Source organism: Sus scrofa, chromosome 2 (assembly GCF_000003025.6).
Source record: "Sus scrofa isolate TJ Tabasco breed Duroc chromosome 2, Sscrofa11.1, whole genome shotgun sequence".
Classification (NCBI taxonomy): domain Eukaryota; kingdom Metazoa; phylum Chordata; class Mammalia; order Artiodactyla; family Suidae; genus Sus; species Sus scrofa.
This window is the reverse complement of record NC_010444.4, coordinates 26,743,297-26,769,390: the sequence shown is the minus strand read 5'-3', so window position 1 is coordinate 26,769,390 and position 26,094 is coordinate 26,743,297. Positions and strand designations below refer to the sequence as shown.

Genomic DNA, 26,094 nt, shown 5'->3' with positions numbered 1-26,094 from the left:
AGGATTGGCAGCGTCTCTGCAGCACCAGGACACAGGTTCGATTCCCAGCCCAGCACAGTGGGTTAAAGAATCTGGCACCACGTAGGTTGCAACTTCGGCTCAGATCTGATTCCTGGCTGCGGAACTCCACATGTGTGTGTGTATAGCGGGTGGGGAGGCATGGCCCACAAAAAACCCCCAAACAACAAAATAAAAGTTCCTGAAACAAGGATGTGCTTATACTCATTCGTTCCTTTCCTCTCACTAATAAGAATGAAGTAAAGATGCATCTTGAACAACAGTCATTCATATGCATGGACGTGAGAACACTGGATGCTCCACGAAGCAGGTTCCCGTGCACCGCTGCATTAACCTCACAAACCTCGCCATTGACTACACCTCGTTCAAGGTCATGCTGAGCAGGATGCAGCCTCAGACCCAGGACTCCAAGCCTGAGCCTCGTTCTGTCCCATCCTGTGACCTGGGACTCTGGGATGGCTATAGCAGGGGCAGGAACCTCAGGTCACCTGGGGGCTGAGCCTCCTCCCAGCAGCCCTGCCCATTCCCGCAACCCCTCCGCGCTCCCTGGTGTAGGCCAGGCTGTGCCAGGCGGGCACCCCCTCCGGGGACCTGGGCCACCCTGCTGTAGCTGTGTGAGCTCAGCCAGGTTCTAGAGCACTTATTCTGGCGTGGGCCAGCCTGTGAAGATGAGTGACCACGGTGCCCGTTCTAAGGAGCCATGTTCCAGAGAGAGAGAGAGAAAAAGGCAGATGAGCAGATGGGCAACCTTCATGTGGGGTGAAGAGGCCGCAGTGGGGGAAAGAGGGCCCTGGGTTGGGTTGTGAGGCCTAGCGGCTGTGACCCGCAAGGTGGTGCCTGAGGGCAAGGCTGGCGGTGGTGTGAGCGTTGGGGCAAGGCGCAGAGGGTGTGGAGGAGGGGCACGCCAGGGAGGGCACCACGGTAAGGGCACAGTCCCGGTTTGAGGTCGCGAAGTAGGTACCTCACTTGCCTTCCCTGCCTCTACTGACCTCTGCTTCCCTCTGCCCCATGGCTCTGGTCTCATCCCTGCCCTGCCACCCGCCCTGGGCAGGCCGAGCCCCCACAAAGCAAGGTCCGCCGTCTGTTCTTGGAGCAGGAGGGGATTTTCTGCAGCGCCAGGAGTGACTTCATGGAGGAACCATATGCAGTGTGGACGGCCTTCATGTTCTAGGTGGCTGCGGGCACTGGAGGAGCACCCAGGCCTGAGAAGGGATGGGGTCCCAAAGCAGCCCTGGGCAGCTGCGGGTTGGAGAGTCTTTCGGGGAAGTAGGAGGACCTGCTCTGGGCATCAGGAGCTCCAGGCTCCAGGCCGGGTCTGCCGGGAACTGGCTGTGGGACTTCTAAGCAACCCAGCACTGCCTCTCCAAGCCTCCAACCTCTGGGTCCCTGTGTTGGCTGTATCTTCTTTCTGGTTGGCTTGCCTACAGCCACACCAACCCCCACCCCAGGAAGATCTCCAGGTCCAGCTCGTCTGCTCCCCATTGGGGAATTGAGGCTCCTTGGGCTCAGTTGAGGCTCCAGCGCACATGGGGCAGGATCCCTGGGTAGGTACCTGTGGCCATGGGCGGCCGAGTGGCTGAAGCAGTTCATATCCTCGTGAAGGGAGGAGGCTATACCGTTGGCCTCGAGCATGCTGAGGAGGGGGTCGGCGCCTCGGCTGAGCAGCAAGCTGACCAGCTCGTAGTTCCCTGAAAGACACGACAGACCAAGGATGCTTCCACCACGCCGTCACCCTGCCCCTTCTGCTGGGCCTGTCAGGGTACTGAGTGTGGCAGAAGCTGACAATGAGGTGAGGGGAGCCCCCGGGGCCCAGAAGGAGGGGTCTCAAGGTTTGCCACAGGGGTCTTCGTGTGCAGATCAGCCAGGCTGGGTGACCCTGAGGGGCGGGACAGGTGGAGCTGGAGAGCAGTCGGGGACCCTGGCTGGGCAGGGTGGCAGTGCACCTACCAGCTGCAGAGGCGAGCTGCAGGGGCGTCTCGGCGAAGCTGTCCTCACCGCCGTTCACGGCCGAGCCCTCCACGTGGGCTCCGGCATCCAGCAGCAACTGCCAGGGCACAGGGAGGGCACTTCAGTAAGGCGGGGAGTGTATGGGGTGTGGGCGGGGAAGGCTTGGGGGAGGGACATGTAGGGCCCTCCTGGCATGCGACCAAGACCCAGCTCACCTGGGCAGCTGAGCGACTAAATCTTAAGAGCTCCAGGGTACCTTCACTAAGTGTCCACTCTTGTGGCCTTGGACCAAGCCCCTAAGCTGATGTGCGCTCTGAGCTATTTCTCTCTTTCAAACAGTTTCCTACCCAAAGGCCACAGCGATTTTCCTAAGAACCTACACGATGAGCAGAAAAGAAAGCACCTCCTTCACTCAATGGGGCAAAAGTCGGGGGAGAGGTGGCAGAGGTGTTAGAGTCAGAAAGAGCCGGGCAAGCGCCAGTGCTGGCCACCCACCAGTGGGTGGCCTGGGGCAGGTACCTCAAAGCTCTGAGGTTGGGCTTCTTCATCTGGAGAATGGGAAAGAGGCTGTCGTGCTGCATTGAGGGGCGTTATGTGACACGGTGCTCAACATTCCATGGGGCTCCATAACTAGAGGCTTGGGGGGTTCTTGTCATAGAGGTTTGGAGAGCCCCCCAAGGCCAGGATGTGGGGGCTGGGGCAGAGCTTCCCTGTCTGGGGCACCAGGTGGCCTCTCCCCATTCGGACAAGGGCGGGCCTTATGTGGGACAGACAGGGCAGGGTTAACAGATACCAGGCAGTTCCAGCCCAGCCGGCTTTGCCCTGGGGCAGGGGTGGTGTCTGGACTACAGGAGACCTGAGTTCCTGCTCACCTTTTCAGCAGCCTGCTCTAGAGGGAGCTGCCTTCTGACCTTCCCAGGTTTCTGGAGACCAGAGCCTCCTGAGAGCCCATGCTTGGCTGTACCTGCCCCTCACTTGGAGACGAGGTGCGAGGGGTCCAAGCTGACCTCTCAGCCTCCCCACAGTGTGGGAGACTCTCACCAGTCAGAGATCGGTCGTGGCGCCAATGCCTGAGCCAGTGCACCAAGGTGGCAGAGGAAGAGGCCTGCTGGTTGGGGTGAAACTGGGCACCAATCCAGGCAAGTCCAGGGCACAGCCCTGCAGGCCAGTCTGGGTTAGGGTAGGACTCACTCAGGGCCTCCCAGGGGACAGTCACCAAAAAGCAGGCAGGAATGTGGCAGCCAGCCTGCTGACCACCGCCATCTACAGAGTCCCTCCTATAGGCCAGGGCAGGGTGGACAGCAATGGCCAGCCTGGACCTGACCCTTAGCCTCAGAGGACTGCAATCTAGCAGACGGCAATCGTGTCATTCAAACTCCCAGGAAGGAGGGCTGGATCCCGTAGGCCTGTAGCCTGAGGGGTGGCAAGACTGGGAGCCAAGTGGCAGTGTCACTGTGTCCCGTCCACGGCTTCCACTTCTAGGCCTGAACCCCACCTCACACCAGCTACAGCTACTGGGCCAACATGGGCACGGTGTGGCTTGGCTTGACAGGTGAGTGTGCCAATATGAGTCCTGTCTCAGGAACTGGGAAGCCGAGAGATGAATCCTGCTAATGGTGAGGGAAGAAGCGGAAGGACAGCATGATACGGAGCCGCTAGACTCATGAGGGAGTAGAGAAAGCTAAGGGGGGAGTTCCCGTCGTGGTGCAGTGGCTAACGAATCCGACTAGGAACCATGAGGTTGCAGGTTCGATCCTTGGCCTTGCTCAGTGGGTTAAGGATCTGGCGTTGCCTTGAGCTATGGCGTAGGTTGCAGATGTGGCTCGGATCCTGAGTTGCTGTGGCTGTGGCGTAGGCTGCAGCAACAGCTCCGATTAGACCCTTAGCCTGGGACCCTCCATATGCTGCGGGTGCGGCCCTAAAAAGACAAAAAAAGAAAAAGCTAAGGGTAGGAAAGATGGTCAGAGGAGAGAAATGAAGCTTGTACAGAGTCCAAATTCTAGCACGCCCTGGGACTCGCCCACAGATGCAAAGATGCCAGGCAGGCCTGGCACTGTTGGGCTTGTGTCCTGCTCCCTAAAATCCCACACATAGCCTCCCATGAAAGCCTACTCCTTGAGGCAAACCAGGTAGGTCTCTGCCCTGCTGACCAGGTGAGGCAGCCTTAACCAGCACCTCTGGCGTCTGATCCAGGCTGCTGCCCACACGGGTGAGGCTGCGACTGCACGTGGGGCTCTGCTCATCTGGCAAGTTAAGGGCACACTGCACACCTGGCAGGAGCTCACCTGGACCACAGAGATGTGTCCGTGCAGCACAGCAAATGTCAGTGAGGTCCAGTGCCGGCTGTCAGGGTGGATGGAGGGGTACCTGGGAGAGTTACTTGGAACCTGAAAAAAATTCCACAAATGATCAGTGTTTCCGAGGTGAGTGACATTCCTGGGTACATGACACAGGCTCCTGAGCTAAGGGGAAACTCTGCAGGGATAGTGACTAGGAGTCAACTCAAGTGCTTTCTACATTTGACTGTCAATGTCTGCCTGGAATACCATGTAGATGGGGCTCAAAAGGATGTTCAATTAGTGATGTCTGCCCTGGGCAGGGAGATGGCAGAGAGGAAACACTTTATGCCTCAGAGGGAGGTACAGCTAGAGCCGGCGAGGTAGGGATGCCTGGGGATTAGGGTGGTAAAGGGGAAAGGGGCTAAAGTAACAGAATCATGGCCATTCTCTCAACTCCTTGCTGAGATCACCTCCTCTCTGACAGAAAGCCCAAACAATCTTGAAGAAAAACCCTCTTTGCTAACTGTGATCTCTGTGCATCTTATATTTCCTGTCCTCTGAGACACGTTTACCCGGTTGTCCAAAACATCGTACCTGGCATAGATTAAGAAGACCTTGGGGTGTTCTCTTGCTGGGCTGGCAGCCCGGTGCAGCCCCCTGGGGCTTTCTCACCTGGATATCCAAGTTTGCTCCAGCATCAATCAACATCTGGACCATGGCTTCGTCCCCAGCAGCACAGGCATACATCAGCGGTGTCATACCCTACGTGAACCAAAGGCAGATGCTAAACTGGAACAGAACTTGAGAACACAGCTTCCACAGGCATCTGCCCCAGAAACCACAGATCCAGGTCTCCCGCTTTAACCATTTTGTGTCTTGTGCTGGACAAGACAGCCAGCCCCTCCTAGGCCCACTGGACATACGACACCTGAAGGATAAGTAGGGGACATTTCCATGAGCATTGCAGGTCACCAGAAGGGTGAAGGGCACAGACCCTGACTTGGTACAAAGGCTACCTCTGCTCTAAACTTTGTACAAATTACCTGTTCTCCTTCGTGCCTCGGTTTCTATTTATTTATTCATTCATTCATTCATTCATTCATTCTTTTTATGGCTACACCTGTGACATATGGAAGTTCCCAGGCTAGCAGTTGAACTGCAGCTGCAGCTCTCAGCCTATGCCACAGGCACAGCAACGTGGGATCCAAGCCACATCTGCGCCTACATCATAGCGGAGGGTAACACTGGATCCTTAACACACTGAGCGAGGCCAGGGATTGAACCTGAGTCCTCATGGATACTAGTTGGATTACTAATCGGCTGAGGCACAACAAATAACAACAGTATCTACCTCGTTGGGTTGTTGTAAAGAGTAAAAATTACCATGTATAGGCAACAACCTAAGTGTCCATTGACAGAGGAGTGGATAAAGATGATGCGGTACATATACACAATGGAATATTACCCCACTGTTAAAAGGAAAGAAAGAACAGCATTTGCAGTAACATGGACGGACCTAGAAATTATCACGCTAAGTGAAGTTGGTTGGACAAGGAGACACCAACATCAAATGCAATCACTTACATACTCAATCTAAAAAAAATGAAATTCTTTGCAGAATAGACACTGACTCACAGACTTTGAAAAACTTATGGTATCCAAATGAGACAGGTTGGGGGGTGGGGGGGATGCACTGAGGGTTTGGGATGGAAATGCTGTAAAATTGGGTTGCGATGATTGTTGTACACCTAATAAATGTAATAAAATTCATGAAGTAAAAAAAAAATAAAATCAAGCATGTCAAATCAAAAATAAATAAATAACGTAGTATATCAATGTTATAAAAACCCCTAATTACCATGTATAAAGTGCTCAGTACAGAGGAGGCTTACCTTGATGGAGCTAACTAATGAGAGGAACACAACACCACCACTGCTACGTAGTTATAGGTCTGCACCCACCCCAAGCCCCCGCTGGTAAATAATTGGGGAAGCATTTACACGCATCACCTCATTTAATTGTCATAACATCCCTATTGGGGAGGTTGTTCGTATCCCCCTTTCACAGATGAGGAGCTGAGGGGATGAGCCTGCCTCACAGCCACACGAGGAGTAAGAGGACCAACTGAGATGGAACCCAGAGCTGCCTGAGCTTCGAAGCGCCCCCCCGCCCCACTTCACTGTGAGGGGCGCCTCCCAGAGGGGGGAGTGGTGTGTGCCTTTACTGCTTGTGCTTTGAGCCGTTCTGAGCTTCTGCAAAAGCCGAGGCCCCGTGCCTCCCGGAGCTGAGGCGTGCGGTGAGCAGCGCTGCCTCTCTGGCCGGGGATCTTCCTCCGTGGCCAGCAACGGCGAAGGCAGTGGAGGGAAGTGTTTGTTATTCCACAGCTGGATCTTGGCAAGCGTTTCTCTGGAGCCCCGTGATGTTATTTATTAGGTTATTTGTGTGTAGACAAGATCCCCTTACCTCATAAATCCTTGTCTAGTGCCCAGAGATAAAGCAATGGCCTGAGATTAATCATAGGTGAGAGGCCTGTTTACCCACAGATCATTCTGTAAACACCAAGGCTGAGGGAACAAACAGGACCAAGCATTTAGAGAAAAGGCCACTGCCAGCGAGTGAGAATTTGATTTTGTTTTATTTCCCTTGGTACATGCTGGACTTCTTTTTTCCCCACACATCTGCACACAATTCGGAGTGTAAACCAGGTGACAAGCCTTGTGAGGAGAAACGACTTTTTTTTTTTTTTTTTTTTTTTTTTTTTTTAACGTTGGTCCCTCCTCACTGCAGGTACCTAAAGAGGCTAAATCAAAAGAGGCTGGTTAGAAGTTTCCGTGTTGGCTCAGCAGTTATCGAACCTGACTAGTATCCATGAGGACGCGGGTTCAATCCCTGGCCTCACTCAGTGGGTTAAGGATCCAGCATTGCCATGAGCTGTGGTGTAGGTCACAGACATGGCTTGGATCCCGCGTTGCTATGGCATGGGCCAGCAACTCAGCTCCGATTCGACCCCTAGCCTGGAAACTTCCATATGCCGTGGGTACAGCTTTAAAAAGATAATAATAGTAATAATAATAAATAAAAGAGGCTGACTAACAGATTTCAGGGCTAATTATCATCATATTGACTAAAAAAAGGCAGGATGAACATTTACTGAGCATCTACTACGTGGGTGCTGCGAAAGCCTCAAAATAACCCGGTGGACAGGTACTATTATCCCACAAGTTAGAGATGAGGAAACAGGCCCAGGGGGTAGAGTAGCTTGTCTAAGATGCCACAGCTGGACGTGACAGACTAAACGCCAGGTCTCTCCGAGGCTTGTGTCCATGGGCCTCCCTACTGTGCAGCTGGCGGAAGATGACTCCCCTTGGATGAAAGCTCGCATTGACCGAGGATCTGGGGGGATCCAACACCCAGGCTCTGGCCTCCTGGAGCCTCAGGGTCTCCCATCCCAGCACATGCCCTCCTGTTCCGCCTTGACGTTCTGATCCCAGCACCTCCCAATCCTGGAATGCCTTCCCCGCTGCTCTCCACGGATCCAATCCTCCCTCAGCTCAGCGCAGACCCCCCCAGAAGGAAGCCTGCTCCTGCTGCTCCTGCCCAACCTGTCGGAGTGCACTGCGGCTTGGAGTTCCCACTGTGGCTCAATGGGATTGGCGGCATCTCTGCAGTGCCAGACCCAGTTAGATCCTCAGTCCAGGATAGTGGGTGGAAGGATCTGGTGTTGCCATAGCTGTGGCAGAGGTTTCAACTGTGGCTCGGATCTGATCCCTGGCCTAAGAACTCCACCTGCCACGGAGTGGCCAGAAAAGAAAAAAGCAAAACAAAGGGCATTGTGGCTTGGGTTCGCTGGGCTTCATTCCACCCTCTGCGATGCTGTCATCTCATCTGAGACTGCTGCGTGACTCCCCTAGCTGCCATTTAACTTCCCCCCATGCTTCTGTGTGGGTTTCTCCACCACGGGGCCATGACTTACACTGCCAAAGCTCACAAGAGAATCAAATAAGCAAACTGGATCATCCAGAGCGGAGAAGAGCCTGGGCTTGAACTGCTTGGGTTTCTTCTAATCTTAGCTCTGCTGTTTACCAATTATGTGGCTTTAGGTAAATCGACTTTTTTTTTTTTTTTTGGTCTTTTTTTGCCTTTTCTAGGGCCGCTCCCACGGCATATGGAGGTTCCCAGGCTAGGGGTCTAATTGGAACTGTAGACTCTGGCCTACTCCAGAGCCACAGCAATGTGGGATCCAAGCCTCGTCTGTGACCTACACCACAGCTCATGGCAACGCCGGATCCTTAACCCACTGAGCAAGGCCAGGGATCAAACCTGGAACCTTATGGTTCCTAGTCAGATTCGTTAACCACTGAGCCAGGATGGGAACTCCTAAATCGACTTCTTATAACTCAGTTTCCTCATCTATAAAATGGGGAGGAGAGTAATAGCCATTTCATAGGACCGTGGTCAAGATTAAATGAGTTAATCTGTGCAAAGTACTAAGCACAATGCCTGGAATACAGTAAGTGCAATATAAACGTTAGTGATTCACTGCAAAACAAATAAGCAAGCAAGCAAACAAACAAACCCAAAGCAAACCAAGACTCAAGTCAATTCTACCTAAAATTGTAAATCCCCTCCAACACTTCTATCCCCCCTTCTGGCTGCATTGAATTCCCTAGCACTCTTTACTAACATGCCCTGTGTATTTTATGTGTTTGTGTTTCTCAATAACTGTCTCCTCCTCTTGAATGTTAATTCATAAAGGCAAGGATTTTTATGGGACGGGCATGTGCATGGCACGGAGGATGCTCTAATGCAAGTCTCAGGGATTGCTGTCCGTAGCTCGCTATCAAGCCGACTCCTCTGGACTTTTTCCCAGCCCTGCACCATAGGGGACAGCCTCCAGCCTTGCAGTGAGGGGATGCACAATGCTGGTTGGAAAGGTTTTCCAAGGGGGGTTAGGGAAGTCTCTGAGCTGACATTCTATCTGGACGGCAGGGGACATGATTTAGGAGGCAGCCTACATCTCAGGAGCCCAGAGCTGAGAGTGTGGGTCTCAGGTTCGGGACAGAAGGGACTGTGCCACCAGCTCTGGCAGTCATGAATCCCCTCAGACTCTGGTCCTGGGCCTGGCTGGCAGGGGAGCTGAGAACACACCTGGTCGTCCATGGTGTTCACCCCGTCCGGGCCCAGGGCCTCGATCGCCTGGCTGATGAGGTCTGTCCTGCCGCAGTTGAGCATGCGGAAACCCAGGTCCTGGTTGAATTTTTCAGTAGCCGCTCGGGCATCCAGCCTCCGGAAGGAGCTGAAACAGCACTCAGGTCTGCATAGAAGAGAAAGGGGCATGTGAGCATGGCTCTTTTTGCTAGGACTCTGCCTCCCTATGAGAGGTGACACAGCAGGGCGAGGCTGATATGTGGCATGAGAATCGGGTGGGAGGTGAGGGGGAAGGACTGGCCTTGCCATGCTCAGTGACATGAAGAGCACACATCAAAGAAGGGCTCAGAAGTTCCCATTGTGGTGCAGCCGAAACGAATTGACTGGGAACCACGAAGTTGCGGGTTCAATCCCTGGCCTTGATCAGTGGGTTAAGGATCTGGCATTGCCATGAGCTGTGGTGTAGGTCACACATGCGGCTCGGATCTGGCATTGTTGTGGCTCTGGCGCAGGCCAGCAGCTAAAACTCCGATTAGACCTCTAGCCTGGGAACCTCCATATGGTGCGGGAGCGGACCTAAACAGATAAAGATTAAAAAAGAAAAGAAAAGAAAAGAAAAAAAGGGCTCAGAGTGCTTGGGAGCTATCAATTGTCAGAAACAATTGGTTGTTGTCTCTCAACAGACTGTACCAAGGAGGGAGGAGCTCCAGCCCGGGGCCACTGCACTCAGCTGTGTAGTTTTTGTATGGAGCTGGCTGCACTCATTCTCTGGAATGAGCATCAAGGCCAAATTCCAGTTCCAGGCTCTCCATCATCTCCCCTCAGTGCTTCCCGGTGAGGCTGAGAATCCCTGCAGAAGTGGTGGAGAGTGGCCCAGACTTCCATTGCAGCTAAGCTACCCTCCCAAGGACAGTCACAGAAAACCTGTATCTGCAGAGGGCACACCACTGGCTTCTGATAGGTGGCTTTAGCCTAGAGCCTTGGTTGGGTCAAAGAGCAAAAAGGACACGCCACAGAAGAAGGTCCTGGCATTTGCCATGGAGATAGAACAGGCCAAAAAAAAAAAAAAAAAAAAAAGGCAAGGCTCTCCCAGGTCAAGAATGGCCATAAGAATTCTCTGGAACCACTTCAGGAGGCCAGTCCAATCCAGGGGAGGCACACTGGGAAGGAAATTAAGAGCTCGAGCTTGGGGCCAATAGGGCCTGGGTACAAATTCGAGCATGGTCACCTTGCAAGCTGAGTACCTGTGGCCAAGGCCCTGTTCCTGCTGATCCTTAGCTTCTCTACCTGTCACATGGGCGTTATAGCCCCCCTCCTCTGAAGCTGTCAAAGGGACCAAGAAAATGCACGGAAGGAGGATGGGCTCAGCGCCACACCCGTGGTGGTGATCACCGGAAGAGAGAGCCCACTTCTGCTGTGGACCCCAAAATATCCTGGAGAGTCAGACTGTGAGAGCTCTCCCACCCAAATGCAAACAGGAGTCTGCTGTGTGCGCCAGACCAGTGGCTGCAGGAGACGCATCAGAGAGCAGCCAAGGTCAAAAACAGCCCAGTTCTAACAGGTGGGCTCTGCGTCCTTAGAGCAGCTCGAGCGAACGGGCTGCGGCCCCTGCTTGCTGCCCCCTCTTGATCCAAGAGGAAGAGGGAGCAGAGGGTCTACCCAGGGCTGGGCATGGAAGCTGGGCCCCCCGCCTCTCTCCTCCCGGTTCCGTACTTGAGCTGCCGGGGCTCACAGTCCAGGCCGGGCAGCAGCAGCCGGGCCGCCTGCCGGATGTCGCCGCTGTCCACAGTGAGGCTGCGGCGGTGCTCTGCGTAGGTGATGGCCACGCGCATCCACTCCATCAGTGGCGGCAGCAGCATGAAGGGCCTGGAAGGCAGCAGAGAGAGAGGGTCAGGCCTGGGCAGGGTGCTCGCTGAAGCACAGAAGGGAACCCCCTTCAGGGGACAGGTGTGGAGGCTGGGGGCTCAAAGCCCTCAGGCCACGAGGTGTGGAGGGGACCCGACCTTTCTCCCCACAGAGACCCCAGTCTGTCCCATTCTGTAGACACTTGGCTGTGAGTCAGAGGGAATTCCTGCCATGGCCCATGAGCAGAGCCTGGCGGGGGAGAGGTGTTAGGTGGCCAATGAAAGAAGGGGTTTGGCAGCATGTGGAACTGGGGACTCCTGCCCCCTCCAAGGAATTCACACGGGGTCTCCAGGTCCCCTCTCTGCAGAGGGGAGAGGCTGCCTGCCTCCTGGGTGGTGGGCTGTGGAGGGGAGAGTCAAACAGACCCAGGCTGCAAACCCAGCTGTGACATTGGCAGCTGCGCCCTTTCATCACTGCAGACAAACACCTCGAGGCCGTTTTCTTCTTCATTTGCGAGGCAGGGCAATCCCCATTTCTCAGGGTCGTTGTGAGGCCAAAAGAGACCATGCATGGGGAAAAATCCAAAAGAAAACAAACAAAAAAAAGGAGACACCATGCATGTCACACTACAGGTGGGTGGCTGATAGCCACTCCCTCCGCACCTGGCACACAGGCTGAGGTGGGCCTACATCACTTCCTGTGCAAGGCCAGGGTGGCCCCGGGCCTGGTGCTTCAAGTCCTTCCGGGAGGAATGGTCCCAGGACTGTGTCACACCCGGAACCATGGCTACGGTGTGGGGCGGCTAGGAGAAGCCAGGGGGAGGGGTTCGGCAAGGTCTCCGAGCGACACACTGAGGGGGCACCTGCCACAGGTGTTCTTTGTGTCAGTGGGGCATCATTTGCACAGGAGGTGACTAGTGCCCCCTGGTGGTGAGCAATCCTGTGGCACTACCACTTGGGGCATGTTCCTCCCCTCTCCAAGCCCCCATCAGGCTGGACTCCTGCCCTCCTCCTGTTCTGGCAAGTCTCCCACCATAAAGACCTCGGAAGACCAGTCCAAGCCTAGCAGATCCCAGGCCGCAGAGGGGTCCTGACAGCTGGTCCTGGCTTCATGCCTGCTGCCCTGTCCATGCTTCCTTTTCAACTCGTCCAGGGGCTGCAGCTGAGCCCCCTCCACACGCCACTTCCGCCGATACCCAGGGCCTCTTGTGTTTTAGGCCCTTCTTTCCCCTAGACATGCCAAGAGGTACCCTGTCCAGGAAGACGACGTCCATTCTCTCTCAGCTCCTGAGTAAATCGACTGCAGGGAGTCACCCAGAGACTGCTCTCACGTGACTTGTCTCGGATTCCAAAAGCTTAGGGCATCCTCAAAGTGCTCAGAGCTTCTCTCCTTGAGGGCAAAGGATGCTTTCATTTATTTATTTTTCAAACAAAACAATCGGGAAATTCCGCTGTGGTGCAGCAGGTTAAAGATCTAGCATTGTCACTGCATCAGCTTGGGTCACTGCTGTGGCAGGGGTTTGATCCCTGGCCTGGGAACTTCCACAGGCTGTGTGCACAGCCAAAAAAATAATAACTAAATAAATAAACAAACAAAATAAACAGTCAGATGAGATTCTTGAAGGTGGTTCATTTGGGAGTTATTTTGATGTTCTGGTCCTGTCATTTCAGAAAACATACCTAAGTTTGAGTCATGTCACTGATGTGCTCTGTATACCAGTCGCTGTGGTGACGAGACAGCCCCAGGCTGGGAAAGCCTCGAAGCCCTGACCTTCAAGGATGCCCAGAAACTCACCCCAGCCTACTTTCTAGCCCTGGCTCATACCTTTCATCAGAACTCACCAGACAACCAGGCACTCATGGTTTTCAAGTCCATCCTGCCTGTTCCCTCCTCTTCACGAGAACGCCGCAGCTCTCACCTCTGCCCGTCCCAATCCTCTTTACCCTTCAAGGCTTAGTTCCCATGTCACTTCTTTCTAGAAGCTTCCCAGATCCCTTCTCCAAAGAAAATGATCCCTTCCCTCTCCAAGATCTCTTAGAACTCTATTCCAGAATGCATGTGTCTCAGCTTCCTGACTACACTTTCCCTCTTCAGCACAGGATCGATGCCTTCAGCATCTCTGATTCTCCGAAACATGCCCGGCACGGGGCCTAGACACCACAGACCCTCTATACACCAAAAGACTGCAAGGATGGCTGAGCATCAGGAATGCAGCATAACGCACCCAAGCTTTCAGTTCTCTGAAACTAACGTCCCGTTTCTGCCCAGAAAAGAAGGGCACATACTTCTCAAGGGCACAGAATGGATTTGGAGTGGGAAGCCAGGACTCTATGGGGGGAGCCTGTAGACTCCAGGAAGGAATAATAACCCATTTTGGAATTACCCCCCCTGTTAACAAGATCTTTCAAATGCCCGCTTGAATTCCCCCCAGATAGTTTTACATTTATAATCTGTACACTGCAACGCTACAAGGCAAGCTCAGAGACGTATTTCTACATATCAGTCCTTCTGATTCAAGGGGAAGCCTTTATCTAAATCACTAGCACTGAAGACTGAAGCATAAACAAAAAGACAGTTCGGGGATGTGCCAGCCATCCTTCCCTATTGTGGCCAACAGCCAAGACAAAGAGCCAAGTGCAGCCATGAAAGCTCTCAGCAGCATCTTCCAGCTGCACCAGGGGAAATCCAAGAGGGAATTCAGGCAACCATGAAGTCTAATCAGATGGTGTCATGATTCATTTTCCTGCCTTGTGCCTCTTACAACTTGGCACATGAAAAAAATGCATTATTGATAATTGGTGGGCAGTTTACTGGGGCTTGGTTCATTCTGCCTCCATTTTTACCATCTTAGTTGGGAACATGGAAAATGGAAAACTACATTTCCCAGACTCCTTTGCAAATTAGGCCTCATCATTAAGACACAGCCACACGAGATCTGGTAAATGGATGTGAGACGGAGGCCACTTTTGCAAGCCAAGTCATAAAACATGAGGTCTTTTTTTCCCCTCAGAACATCCCAGGGTCTATTTTCTACCTTTTTTGACTCCTTCAGAAGCAGCAGTACTGCTATGGAAGGCCAAAGCAAAAACTTTTTTTTTTTTTTGTCTGTTGTCCTTTTCAGGCCGCACCTGTGGCGCATGGAGGTTCCCAGGCTAGGGGTCTAATCGGAGCTGTAGCCACTGGCCTACACCACAGCCACAGCAACATGGGATCCGAGCTGCGTCTGCGACCTATACCACAGCTCTCGGCAACGCCGGATCCTTAACCCAATGAGCGAGGCCAGGGATCGAACCCACAACCTCATGGTTCCTAGTCAGATTTGTTAACCACTGAGCCACGATGAGAACTCCCAAAGCAAAAATTTCTTGATTCCAACTTCAATCCTAAAGGCAGCTCCCAAGGTTATCTCAGAGGGTGTAGCCCCCCTGATGACAAGTTTTGTATTGTCCTCAGAGTCATTCCTGGAGGTTCAGCCTTGAACCTGCTCCCTGAGCCCTTCCAACGATATCTTTGGCACCTAGTTCCCACCTTAAATTCCTTCCTGGAGTTCCCACTGTGGTGCAATGGGATGGGAAGAGTCTTGGGAGCGCTGGGACGCAGGTTCAACCCCCCAGGCTGGCACAGTGGGTCAAGGATCTGGCATTGCCACAGCTGTGGCTTAGGTCACAACTGCAGCTCAGTTCTGATCCCTGGCCTGGGAACTCCATATACTGTGGGGCAGCCAAAAAAAAAAAAAAGAAAAAGAAAAATCCCTTCCTACTTAAAAATTCCTAGGGTAGTTTCTGTTTCCTGAATTGTACACTGGTTAATATCCTCAACATACAAAAACCTTGCAGGGTTAAGACTGTCTCCCTGCTTCTAGGGTGGCGGCTGGTACCCACCTGTCCATAAACAGGGCTATGCTACTGCAGCCCCCAAAATGACCTCCTCTGGCCTTCCTTCTTGGCCTACCCACCTTCCTGACCCATGGCCTATAGGAAGATAAAATGAGAAGCAATTCATGAACTTTCTCAGTTAATATCCTTCCCTTGGCCTGTGGGTTCCAGGCTACCACTTCCTTTCTGATAATTTCATCTAGCCCACCCGTCATGCTGAGAAGCTGGCCTGCATTACTGGACATTCTGGAAAATCCCTAGAAAACTCCCATCTGCACCAGTCCTGGCTATGTCCTAAATACGGGGTGAAAAGACTCCAGAGAAGCAAGGCTGGAAATGACTGATGACACATGGCCCCCAGGGTCTCTGCTTGGTTCCTTCCCAGGGAGAAAGGGCTGTTTCTCTCTTCTTTCCTCCCCTGAGGCTGAGTTTGGCTGCAAGCCACTGATTTTCCCCTTTGCTGGGCCTGGCACCTTGGAATAGCGGCTCTCAAGCGCCTTGGTCTCAGGACCCCTTCTGTACTCTTACAAATGACTGAGGCCCCCAAAGAGCTTTTGTTTATAGGTGTTGTTCTATCACTAATTACTGTATCCGACATTAAAACAGAGCGTTCAAAGAGCAGCAGAAGCTCTGAATACACAAGCTCCCATCCCATCAGCCATCAGAGTGATAATGGGCCCGCATGTCACATGGCCTCTGGAGAACTCCCCTGGACACTTGTGAGAAAATGAAGGAAAAGGCAAATAAGACTTTATTATTATGAAAATAATTTTGATCCTGTGGATTCCTGGCGTCCCCAGACCACACTCCGAGAACCACCGCCTTAGATAAACATAGCAGATCCCTAAGGCAAAGCTGCTCCCAGGTGCTGGGCTGGGATTCTGCCCCCGTCCCGACAGTTCTAGAGTGATGCATGGTTTACATGCATGTTCTTGGTCTCAGGCTCTGAGGATCCTACACGGATCCTCGCTGGGAGAAAGTCTGAGTTTCTGGAAGCAACTGAACTGGCTCTATAACCTCGGGTAAATCATTCCCCAAGGTTATAGTTCATGAATTTCTTCTCATTTTACCTTCCTATGGGCCTGGGTTTCTTTTTTAAATTATTCTTATTTATTTTTTATTTTTTAAGGCCGCACTGGTGGCATATAGAAGTTCCCGGGCCAGGGGTTGAATTGGAGCTGCAGCTGTGGCCTAGGCCACAGTCACAGCCACACCGGATCCTTAGCCCACCAAGCGAGGCCAGCGATTGAACCTGCATTCTCAGAGAGATAACCTTGGGTCCTTAACCTACTGTAAGCCACGATGGGAACTCCGTGTTTTGCTTTTTTAAAGATTGGGTTAAATCAGTGGTTTCCAGACACTTTCCATCATGAGCACCCCTTTTGCTGTGATTTCACAGCCCCCACATGACAACAGCTGTACCTACTGTACCGTGGTCTAGACCATGGGCTCTGGAGGGTGACTGCCTTAGGACGGAATCCAGTATACACACAATGAATTAAATTGTGATTCTCTGCAAGTTACCTTATTCCTTAGCCTCAGTTGCCTCATCAGCAAAATGGGTATAAGTAATAAGGCCACCTCACAAGGCGGCCGCAAGTATGTATATAAACTACTTAGCACAGAGTTTGGCACCTGGTACGTCATCGGTAAAGGTTAACTATCACTACCATGTTAGGGTCTGTTGATAGAGAAACATAATAGCAGGAAAGACTCTAGGAATCTGGTCCCATTAAACGCCTCAGCTCCAGCCTTCTTCAAGTCCAGCCAACTCCCTCCCCTCCCCCCTACCTCTCCAGCAAGTATAAACATGTAAAGCTTGCAAAAGCCTGCCAGCCAGCTGCCCACCACCCACTCCACCCCAGCTCATAAAACGGAGCAACAAACGCCACCACTATGTCAAATGCGATCACTATGTGATCTGGAAACTGTTTCTGGCAGTGCAGGCCCTTGGCCTTGACCGTCAAGAACCTTGAACAGGGGAAGGGGCGAGGACAACACAGACCCAGGGGCTGCTGGGTCAGGACCATGCAAGGTGGTGAGGGGGTGGGCATGAATGACTTTGAGGGACTTGTACCCCCAAGTGCTGTCGGAGGCCAAACCTCAAAACCACCACACACACGCAGGCCAATGCATCAGTACGGGCTGCTATTCTGACAAACAAAGCCACTTAAAAGGGTCACTGACTGGGAACATTTGTCTTTGTGTGCATAAAATAACAACTAACGTCATGGGGGGGGTGCATAAAATACACCAAAGAAAAGGGGTCTTTAACAGGAAGGGGAGTGAGAAGAGGAAATAGAAACCCAGTGAGGTCCAGTGTCTTCCCCAAGGTCACTGAGCCACTGGGCAGCAACAGGCCCCCGCCCCGCCCTGCACGTTGTGACTCAGTTTCACTTCCTCTCTCTTGAAATTAATCATTTAGATAAGTCTGAGTATATCAAGCCAACAGTCTCACAAGATCCTTCAACAGGACCAGGCCTGCAAAAGCCATTTTTTCCCTTTTAAAATAAAAAAAAAGAAAGAAAGAAAGAGAGCAAACTTCTTAAGGTTTTGGTTTTAAGAGGTCCCTGCAGCCTGGAAAAAAAAAAATAAATAAACCCTGCCCCACTCAGCAAGCGTATGATTTACTGGGATCACAGTCCTATAAGCGGTGTCTTAACAACATGAAACAGGAAACGCCTCCAATTTCCAGCTCAAAGCAGGCTCTGTTCTTCCCCGAGGTGGGTAGGGGCCTCAGGGAAACAGTAAGGTTGGCAGATGGGGCACAAGCCTGTAACCAGAGGCCCAGGCACGAGAAGGCTCTGTCCCTCTGTTCCCAACCAATGGGCCAAGTCTGGTACGTCCCCTCTGTGCCCGCCCATGAGGACTGGGGATAAGTCCTCAGACAGGCAGACCCGGGAGGTGCCCACCAGCTGGGCGGGGCCTCGAGACCCAGCCTGAGCTCAGCCCTGAGAAACCTGGGCAGTGGTTTCTTTTTTCTTTTCTTTTTTTTTTTTTGCTTTTTAGCTCTGCGCCCAAGGCATATGTAACTTCCCAGGCTAGGGGTCCAATTGGAGCTGCAGCTGCCGGCCTGAACCATAGCCATAGCAACTCGGGATCCGAGTGGAGTCTGTGACTTATGCCACAGCTCATGGCAACGCCTGATCCTCAAACCAATGAGCGAAGCTAGGGAGCAAACCTGCGTCCTCATGGATGCAAGTCGAATTCGTTTCCACAGTGCCACAATGGGAACTCCCTCGGTTTCGTAATTTCCACTGTTGGCTGGGAGCACAGAGGGGTCTGGGGTGCCAGCCTGGCTCCCAGGGCTTGGGTTTGGGGAGGTCCATGATGCCTTAGGCTTGCTCCCTAAGGAGACACTTCCATCACCCTGTAAGCTCAGTTCACTCCTGGTCTAGAAAAGGAATCTAGACCAGCTAGACAGAAGCAGATGATGGTCAAGGGAGGGGGTGGCCAGAATGTCCCCTACCTTCAGCCCTAAATTCTTCCACCGACCCTGCCCCGCCTTCACTGGGAGCCACTGCTGAGCACTGGGGTTGGGGATGGGGTGACCTCTCCCCTAATCCATCCTTTCAGAGACCTTGCTGGGAAGCTTGCTGCTCCCACGCCCCTCCTGGCCATGCTGTCTGGGCTGAGCCTGGCAAGTGGCACCATCAGGAAGCGGCCAGGATTTTCCCAATCAAGTGACAGCGCTTCAAGAAGAGGCTGCTCTGGGAAGGTCAAGGTCAGCTCTGCTGTCTCAGCTCGGAGGCCCTCACCACCGGGCCCCCGAGATTTCTGGAGGCCACGGTGGCCTAACCCCAAGCCAAACAGGGAGAATGAACCAACCTTGTCCCAACCGAAGTCAGATTCCACTCCCAGCACAAAGGCAGCGATTCTAGTCCGGTTCACATCTTGGACTAATTACTTTTCTAGAATTGCTTGGTAAACCAGAATGGTTTGGCCCAGCTTGGAGTCAGAGCTGGCAGGCATCTCTCTCCTGACCCCGAGGCCCATCTTCTCTGGCAGCCTGGCTGCCTCAGACCCCGCAGCTGAGCCCTGGCAGAATCTCTGCGTGGGGTCAGGTGACTTTTGCGAGAGGTGGGGCTTCGGGGTTTCTGTGGGAAAAATACACTTTTCTTATTAAAACCCATCTGGTACAGATTAGAGGCACTAGAAAAACCTCCACTTGCCCAGATATGCATATGGATATAAATTTAGATGGCAACCCAGTCGTGATTAGCTGTCAGTGATTTTCCTGCCGCCTTCTAGTGGCTGCCCCTCAGGGAGCCTAAATGTAAGCTGCAGGATTCGAGGCAAGTGGGTGACAACTGGGGCATCCTGGCCTGGCTCCCAAGGCATCCAGGACTAAGAGGACAACACGACGAACGTGTACAGAGGATTTCCTAAGCACCTAGCACTGTTTAAGCCCTTTACATCTGTTGACTCAATTAATCCCCATTTCTGGGGATTATGAAACTGGTACTATTTTGTTTTTGTTTTTTGTGTCTTTTAGGGCTGCACCCGCGGCATATGGAGGTTCCCAGGCTAGGGGTCCAATCGGAGCTGAAGCCGCTGGCCTATCCCAGAGCCACAGCAACATGGGATCTGATCCGCGCCTGCGACCCACACCACAGCTCACGGCAACACCAGGTCGTTAACCCACTGATCGAGGCCAGGGATCGAACCCGCATCCTCATGGATGCTAGTCAGGTTCGTTAACTACTGAATCATGACGGGAATTCCTGAAACTGGTACTGTTATTACCCCCAGTAAACACATGGGAAACGGCAGGCTGGACAGGTCACACACCTAGTAAGTGGCACATCTGGGATGTGGTCCCAGGCAGGGTACCACCTGTGTCCAAGCTCCCAGATAGTACACTCTACTGGCACTCAGCCTAGTGAGCTGGCCCTAGCCTTCATTTTCCGGACCCTACCCCACCTATTTCATCTCAGGGGTGATGAGTTTTAGGCACAGCAACCATGTCATCTGTCACCCATGCTGGACCACTTTTGAGAGGGAAAAGGAGGGCTATTACCAACAACACTGGGACAGGCGTAAACTCTCAGTGTCTCCAACAAACACAAACACCTCGGCACCCTGGCACTTGGGTAAAGCACCCCTGCCTGGCTCATGTGTCCCCTCTGGGCGGTGGGAGGGCCTCTCTGCCCACTCGCCCAGGGCCTGCTCTCCATTCTGCCCTCAGCATTGCACCCTCACGGCACCTGCCCCACTTGTAATCATTTTGCTTATGTGGGGTTTTTTTGTCTGCTTTCTCAATCAGATTATAATTTCTCTGAAGGCGAGAGACTGTTTTACTCACCAATGGTGCCCATCCCTCAGCACAGAAGCCTATGTTAGAAACTCAGTCTTTGAAGGAGTTCCCGCTGTGGCTCAGCGGGTTAAGAACCTGACATAGTGTGTCCGTGAGGATGTGGGTTCGATCCCTGGCCTCGCTCAGGGGGTTAAGGATCTGGCATTGCCTTGAGCTGTGGTGTAGGTTGTAGACGCGGATCTAGCATGGCTGTGGCTATGGCACAGGCTCCAGTTGCCGCTCCTAGCACCTGGGAATTTCCATATGCCATAGGTGTGGCCCTAAAAAGGAAAAAAAAAAAAGAAACTCAATCTTTGAATTCAGAAATGCATAGCGCGGCATGTTTCTCTCTCCTGGAGGCAAAGCCCTCTGGCTGCTAACATGTTTTCAGGGGTTCATTCTTACCCTGCAGGGCTCCTGAGCTCTAAGTTAGGCGAATGAGTGTGTGACATGGGGAAGTGTTTTGTCTTCAATTCTTAGAGGCTGGAGCTGGCTTGGGCATTACGGAAGGGTTCTCTTTGGGAAAAAAAGCAACCATTCTGATAAAGAGATAACCATGTCACAGGAGCATTTTCTACCGGCGAAAGGCTGACTGGGGCAGCTCAGCTGACTGGGGCTAAGGCAGTTTCTGGGAGGGCAGAGGGGATGGTGGGTGGAGCTGTCTCTGGGAGGGAAATGGCAGGTGTGGTTCTGCAGATGTCGATGTGGCCTAGCGCCACGATGGAGCGGATACAGCCATCTGTCTTCGGTAACCGGGCCCGACTCCAGGGTGGCATCTTATGTGGGTGGGATGGTACAGATTTCAGGGGAGACTGCATGTGGGCCACCACCCCTCCTGCCCTCCCCCAGGGCAGGGAGGGCTCTGGGCTCTTCAAGGTCCAGGGCATCTATCTGGCCCATTTCTCAGGCCAAGGCTCCCTGTGGGGTGGCCAGGCTGGCAGCCAGCTGGTCCAGCAGGCCAGAGGAGCGCTGCTTCTCACGCACCTGGAAGCAGCGCTGTGAGAGGGGGGCCTCTCCCCGCTTGGCTGGGGCGTGGCTCCCTTGGCCTACCGGCCGCACCTCACCCACAGGGCTCACTGCGGCTTGAAGGTGCAAGAGCCTCCGAATTACCCAGGCTTGGCGTCTGTGATGGTTGACAAGAGACCACAGCCCTCTCACCATGCAGCAGCCAAACAGGCGAGGGCCTCCAACCTGTTCAAACACAGGTTTGAACGCCCCTTCTTTTGAACACAACACTTTCACAAACACGGTGAGGGGACCTGCCACCACCCATTGGCCTCTGCCAACAAGTCAGGCTTGGGAGGACCCATGGTTTAGCTGTCCTGCTTCATTGATCCCACATACACCTGCTGGGTGGGGTGGGGTCTTTCATGGAGAGTCTCTGAATAGCTATTCCTCTCTGGATTCAGCTGAGTATAATCACATGGCATTGGCTTTCCCCTAACCCTGCAATCTAAGGCAGAGAGGTGAGCCATTCACACCATGAGGTAGAGTTTCCAGAAACTTCTGGGAGGAGCCTGGGGCTCCTGAGGCCTGACAGAGATGCACAAACGTAAGGGTGAGATTTCCGACTGGTAATGAGTGGTTTTGACCTGAGCCATGGAAGGTGGTGCACGACGACCCAGCCAGCGAAAAAGGCTTCCAGGACTGGACCCCGCTTTCTGCACCCGCAGCCCAACTGCAGCTGCAGGGAATATTCTAGCACTGGCTTCTGAGCAGCAAAGCCACATTGCTAAGATCTGCTGAGGGCCTACTATGTACCAAGTAAAGTTGAGGCCATTCTACAAACATTATCCCCTAATACAGCCACCCTACAAGGAGGCCTAATTATTAGTCTGTATTTTACAAATGTGGAAACCGAGGCTTTGAGGGGTTTGGACACACATTCAAAGCACATAGCCAGCCAACGGCAATCTGTCTAGCTCTAAAGAGAAAGAGATTCTGGGAGTTCCCGCCATGGCGCAGTAGAAACAAATCCGACTAGGAACCACGAGGTTTCGGGTTCGATCCCTGGCCTTGCTCAGTGGGTTAGGGATCTGGCATTGCCGTAAGCTGTGGTGTGGGTCACAGACATGGCTCGGATCTGGATCTGGCATTGCTGTGGCTGTGGTGTAGACTGGCAGCTGCAGCTCCGATTAGACCCCTAGCCTGGGAACCTCTATATGCTGCAGGTTTGGCCTTAAAAAAAAGACAAAAAAGAGAAAAAAAAAAAAAGAGAGATTCTGGAGTCTTTCCTGAGACCAAACTGCCACATATGTAATGCTCTGAGCCGGAAGGCAGGCGCAGGGGAGGAGAGGCTGCCCCAGTGTGCCACTTCCCCGCTCTGCACAAACTCCAGCTTTTTTTTTTTTCTTCTTTTTTGGCCACCCCATGGCATATGGCGTTCCTGGGCCAGGGACCAGATCAGAGCCGCAGCCGTGACCTCAACCCACTGTGCCAGGCTGGGGATTAAACCTGCATCCCAGTGCTCCCAAGACACCACCGATCCCATTGCACCACAGCGGGAACTCCCAAACTCTAGCTTTGGCACATACAGCTTCATCAGTCCTGAAGGCAGCAGGGGCGGATGCTGGGCTGGGCCCCAAAACCCCAGGGGGACACTCCAGAGCTCTTAAGTGCCTTCTTCCCCCAAATCTCAAATATGAAAGCAGCAAAGGAGGCGGCTATCAGAGGCGGTTGGTCTCGTGGGCGGAGGGAACTCTGGAGAGCTGGCTGGCAGGCAAGTAGGAGCAGGCCAGAGACCAGCCCAGCCTGACTCCAGACAGCGCCTGAGCTCCTCTCCTGTCCCCATCCTCAGTGTCTGGCAAGTCCACAGCTCGGCCTCGGAAGACGCCTTTGCTAAGAAAGCAAAGCCTGTTCCCTCTGAGTTGGGACTTCCCAGCACCGAGGCATTCGGTGCAGACAAAGGGGATTGTGGCTGCCCCGTTACAAAAATACTCCAACCGAATGAAGCCCCTGGGCCTGGCAGTTCCCACCTCTTCTCCTCCTCTGTGGGGACTGGTGGGCGCAACAATGGGACAGGAAGTCATATGCAACAGGCAGCCCCTAGGGCACTTGTCAACGGCTGGGTTGAGATCCTGTGCTGTCTCCAGCCCCTGTTATCTGGCACTGCCACTTCCTTTGTCTGCCCCCAGCCCTGGCTCGCTCCTTCTCGGATGCTGGACAGATGCCACCTTTGCTGGCCCCCGAGAGCCAGCGAACTCAAGTCTGATGGGGAAGAGGCCCCCAGATGCTGAGAGCGAGCAGCCCATGTCACATGGGGCAGGGGGCTCGGACAGAGAGAACAGCTTCCAGGGTCTTGCCCCCTCCCCTGGGAGGCAGGAGGAAGGTATCTCCCTGGATGCTGTGAACTCAGTGCATTTTATCATTGGACCTCCCTGCCCGTGCCAGATCTGCCTGTTCTAGCTGTGACCCTGGGTGCCCCTTTACCCTCTGAAGGCCCCAGTCTGCTCATCTGTAAATGGGAGTGGAAACCGCTTCCTGAGAGCTTGGGAGGACCTGCTGGACTGCTGTGTGTTTAAAGTGCTTTATGGAGTTCGCATTGTGGCTCAGCAGTAACGAACCCACCAGGATCCATGAGGACACGGGTTCGATCCCTGGCCTTGCTTGGTGGGTTAAGAGTCCGGTGCTGCCGTGAGCTGTGGGGTAGGTTGCAGATGCAACTGGGATCCCGCATTACTGTGGCTGTGGCGTAGGCCAGCTGCTGTCGCTCCAATTTAACCTCTAGCGTGGGAACTTCCATATGTCACAGGTGCGGCCCTAAAAAGATCAAAACAAAACAAAACAAAATAAGTGCTTTATAAACTGGAAGGCTTCATCCAGATTCTTCCAGACCATGTAAAAAGACGTCAAATCATATCACTCCCATGCTTAATGCTTGACCGTGGCAGCCCATGATGTGTAGGCACCGTGGCCAAACCAGCAGGCGAGAGGCCTAGGACACAAGTGACGTCACTAACTTCAGCGTGTTTGACTCGCTGCTTGGGCTTTGAACCAGTGGGTGGATGAAATCCAGGTTTTAGAGTTCTTTGAGATCCGTAGGGGGTGGGTTGCAGTAAACCCAAAGTTTGTACATATCTCTGTTCAAAACAGTCCTCACCCAATTAGTCCTCTGTGACATCTGGTCTACCCCATCTTCTCTGTCGCTTGCCTAGCTCCCCGGCCACGGTCAGGGGTGGGGTGAGAGGGAGTTAAGGGCAGAGGCTGAAGGCAGTATATAGAGAGGGGAAAAAAAAGACATGCATTTTGAGTAGATGTGATTTTTAAATTCACCCTTGTTTTTGGTTATTATGCATTAAACACAGTTTAGTCCTTCCACTGGTTTATGAAAATAGTAATTATACGGATAATAGCAGCCACCACATATGAAGAGCTTACTCTGCGTTAAGTCCTATCAGTGGATTACCTCATTTGATCCCCACAAAAATCTTTGGAAGTAGATCAAGCCATTTTCCATTCAAAGCTGGGGAAACTGAGACCTGAGAAATTAACTTGCCCATCGTTACACAGCTAGTAAATGGCAGAGCAGACCCCCCACGGGTGGTCTTTCTGACTCCAAAAGTCCAACTTTAGGTGCTATAGTCTGTCTCATTACTGGAGAAGATACCTAACTGCCTCCTCTGTGCCAGGGGACATTCTATGTGCTGGGGTCCCGGTGGGAACACTGACCCACTGTGCTTATCTTCTAGGGAGGTCAGGATGGCGCAGAAAAGGCAGTAAACAAAACAGACAAGGTAATTTCAGACAGAGGAGGGTTCTCGGAAGAAAAGCAGATGAGGTGATGGAGAATGACTGGGGTGGGAGCGACTGGTCCCTGTGTGCACCGCAGACTGCAGACAAGTCCCTTTGGAGGTCGCTGGACGCACCAGCCTGGGAGGTACATGGAAACAAGTACTTAATTCACCCAACAGCTACTTTTCTTTCCTTTACTTCTATTTTGGGTAAACAGATGGAAATTTAATGCACAAAAGGGGGGAGTGGAAAGAGAAAAGAGCTTAACATTGCAAATCTTCTTGAAATGGTATTTAAGGGAACCAGAAGTCAGTAGCAGAAAGCCACCACTGCCATCATCTCTATTATTTGATAAGAAAACACTTTCGCAAGCTGAGCAAAAGATTAACGAGCCCACTTCTTCAGACTGAACGCAGAGCTTATCCGCGGGCGCCTCCTATTTATGTAAAGTGCTCATCTGAGGGGAAGCATCCCCCTCCTGCATCTGGACTGCAACAAAGAGGGCCTCTCCTCGCTGGGTACCTCACATGTGAAGGGGACCCGGCCCCAGAACCTGGGGGGCTCCCTGGAAGTAAGCATGCTTAGGTCTTCACTCCACATGGGAGGAAACTGGGGCTCAAACGGTAAGAAGTGTCCAGATCACAGAGCTGCAGGAGGAGGGGCTGTTTGACCCTCACACACAGGCACCTCTGAGCACACATCTCCATGGAAAAACAGCTCGAGCCCACCTAGCATTTGCCTAGATAAGCAATAATCAGCGATGACTTACAAAACAAAACAAAACAAAACAAAACGTTTAATTCTGTGGTTCTGATATGTAGATCCATTTATGCTGTGAAATATATAGTTGTTGCTGTGGTTCTGATATGTAGATCCATTTATGCTGTGAAATATATAGTTGTTGCTTTTTTTTTTTTTTTTTGTCTTTTCTAGGGCTGCACCTGCAGCATATGGA

General features: G+C 52.7%; 1 protein-coding gene across 1 annotated transcript in view; it reads right to left on the bottom strand.

The window, feature by feature from the left end:
- The window catches only part of ABTB2 (ankyrin repeat and BTB domain containing 2), a 202,655-nt gene that overhangs the window by 12,790 nt on the left and 163,771 nt on the right, over window positions 1-26,094 (bottom strand). The window contains exons 4-9 of the mRNA XM_003122881.5: window positions 11,106-11,258; window positions 9,393-9,558; window positions 4,917-5,006; window positions 4,251-4,352; window positions 1,966-2,062; window positions 1,571-1,706 (exon numbers count right to left, since the gene is read on the bottom strand). Of these exons, the coding sequence (XP_003122929.2) occupies window positions 1,571-1,706; window positions 1,966-2,062; window positions 4,251-4,352; window positions 4,917-5,006; window positions 9,393-9,558; window positions 11,106-11,258 (744 nt within the window). The remainder of the gene's footprint in view (window positions 1-1,570; window positions 1,707-1,965; window positions 2,063-4,250; window positions 4,353-4,916; window positions 5,007-9,392; window positions 9,559-11,105; window positions 11,259-26,094) is intronic.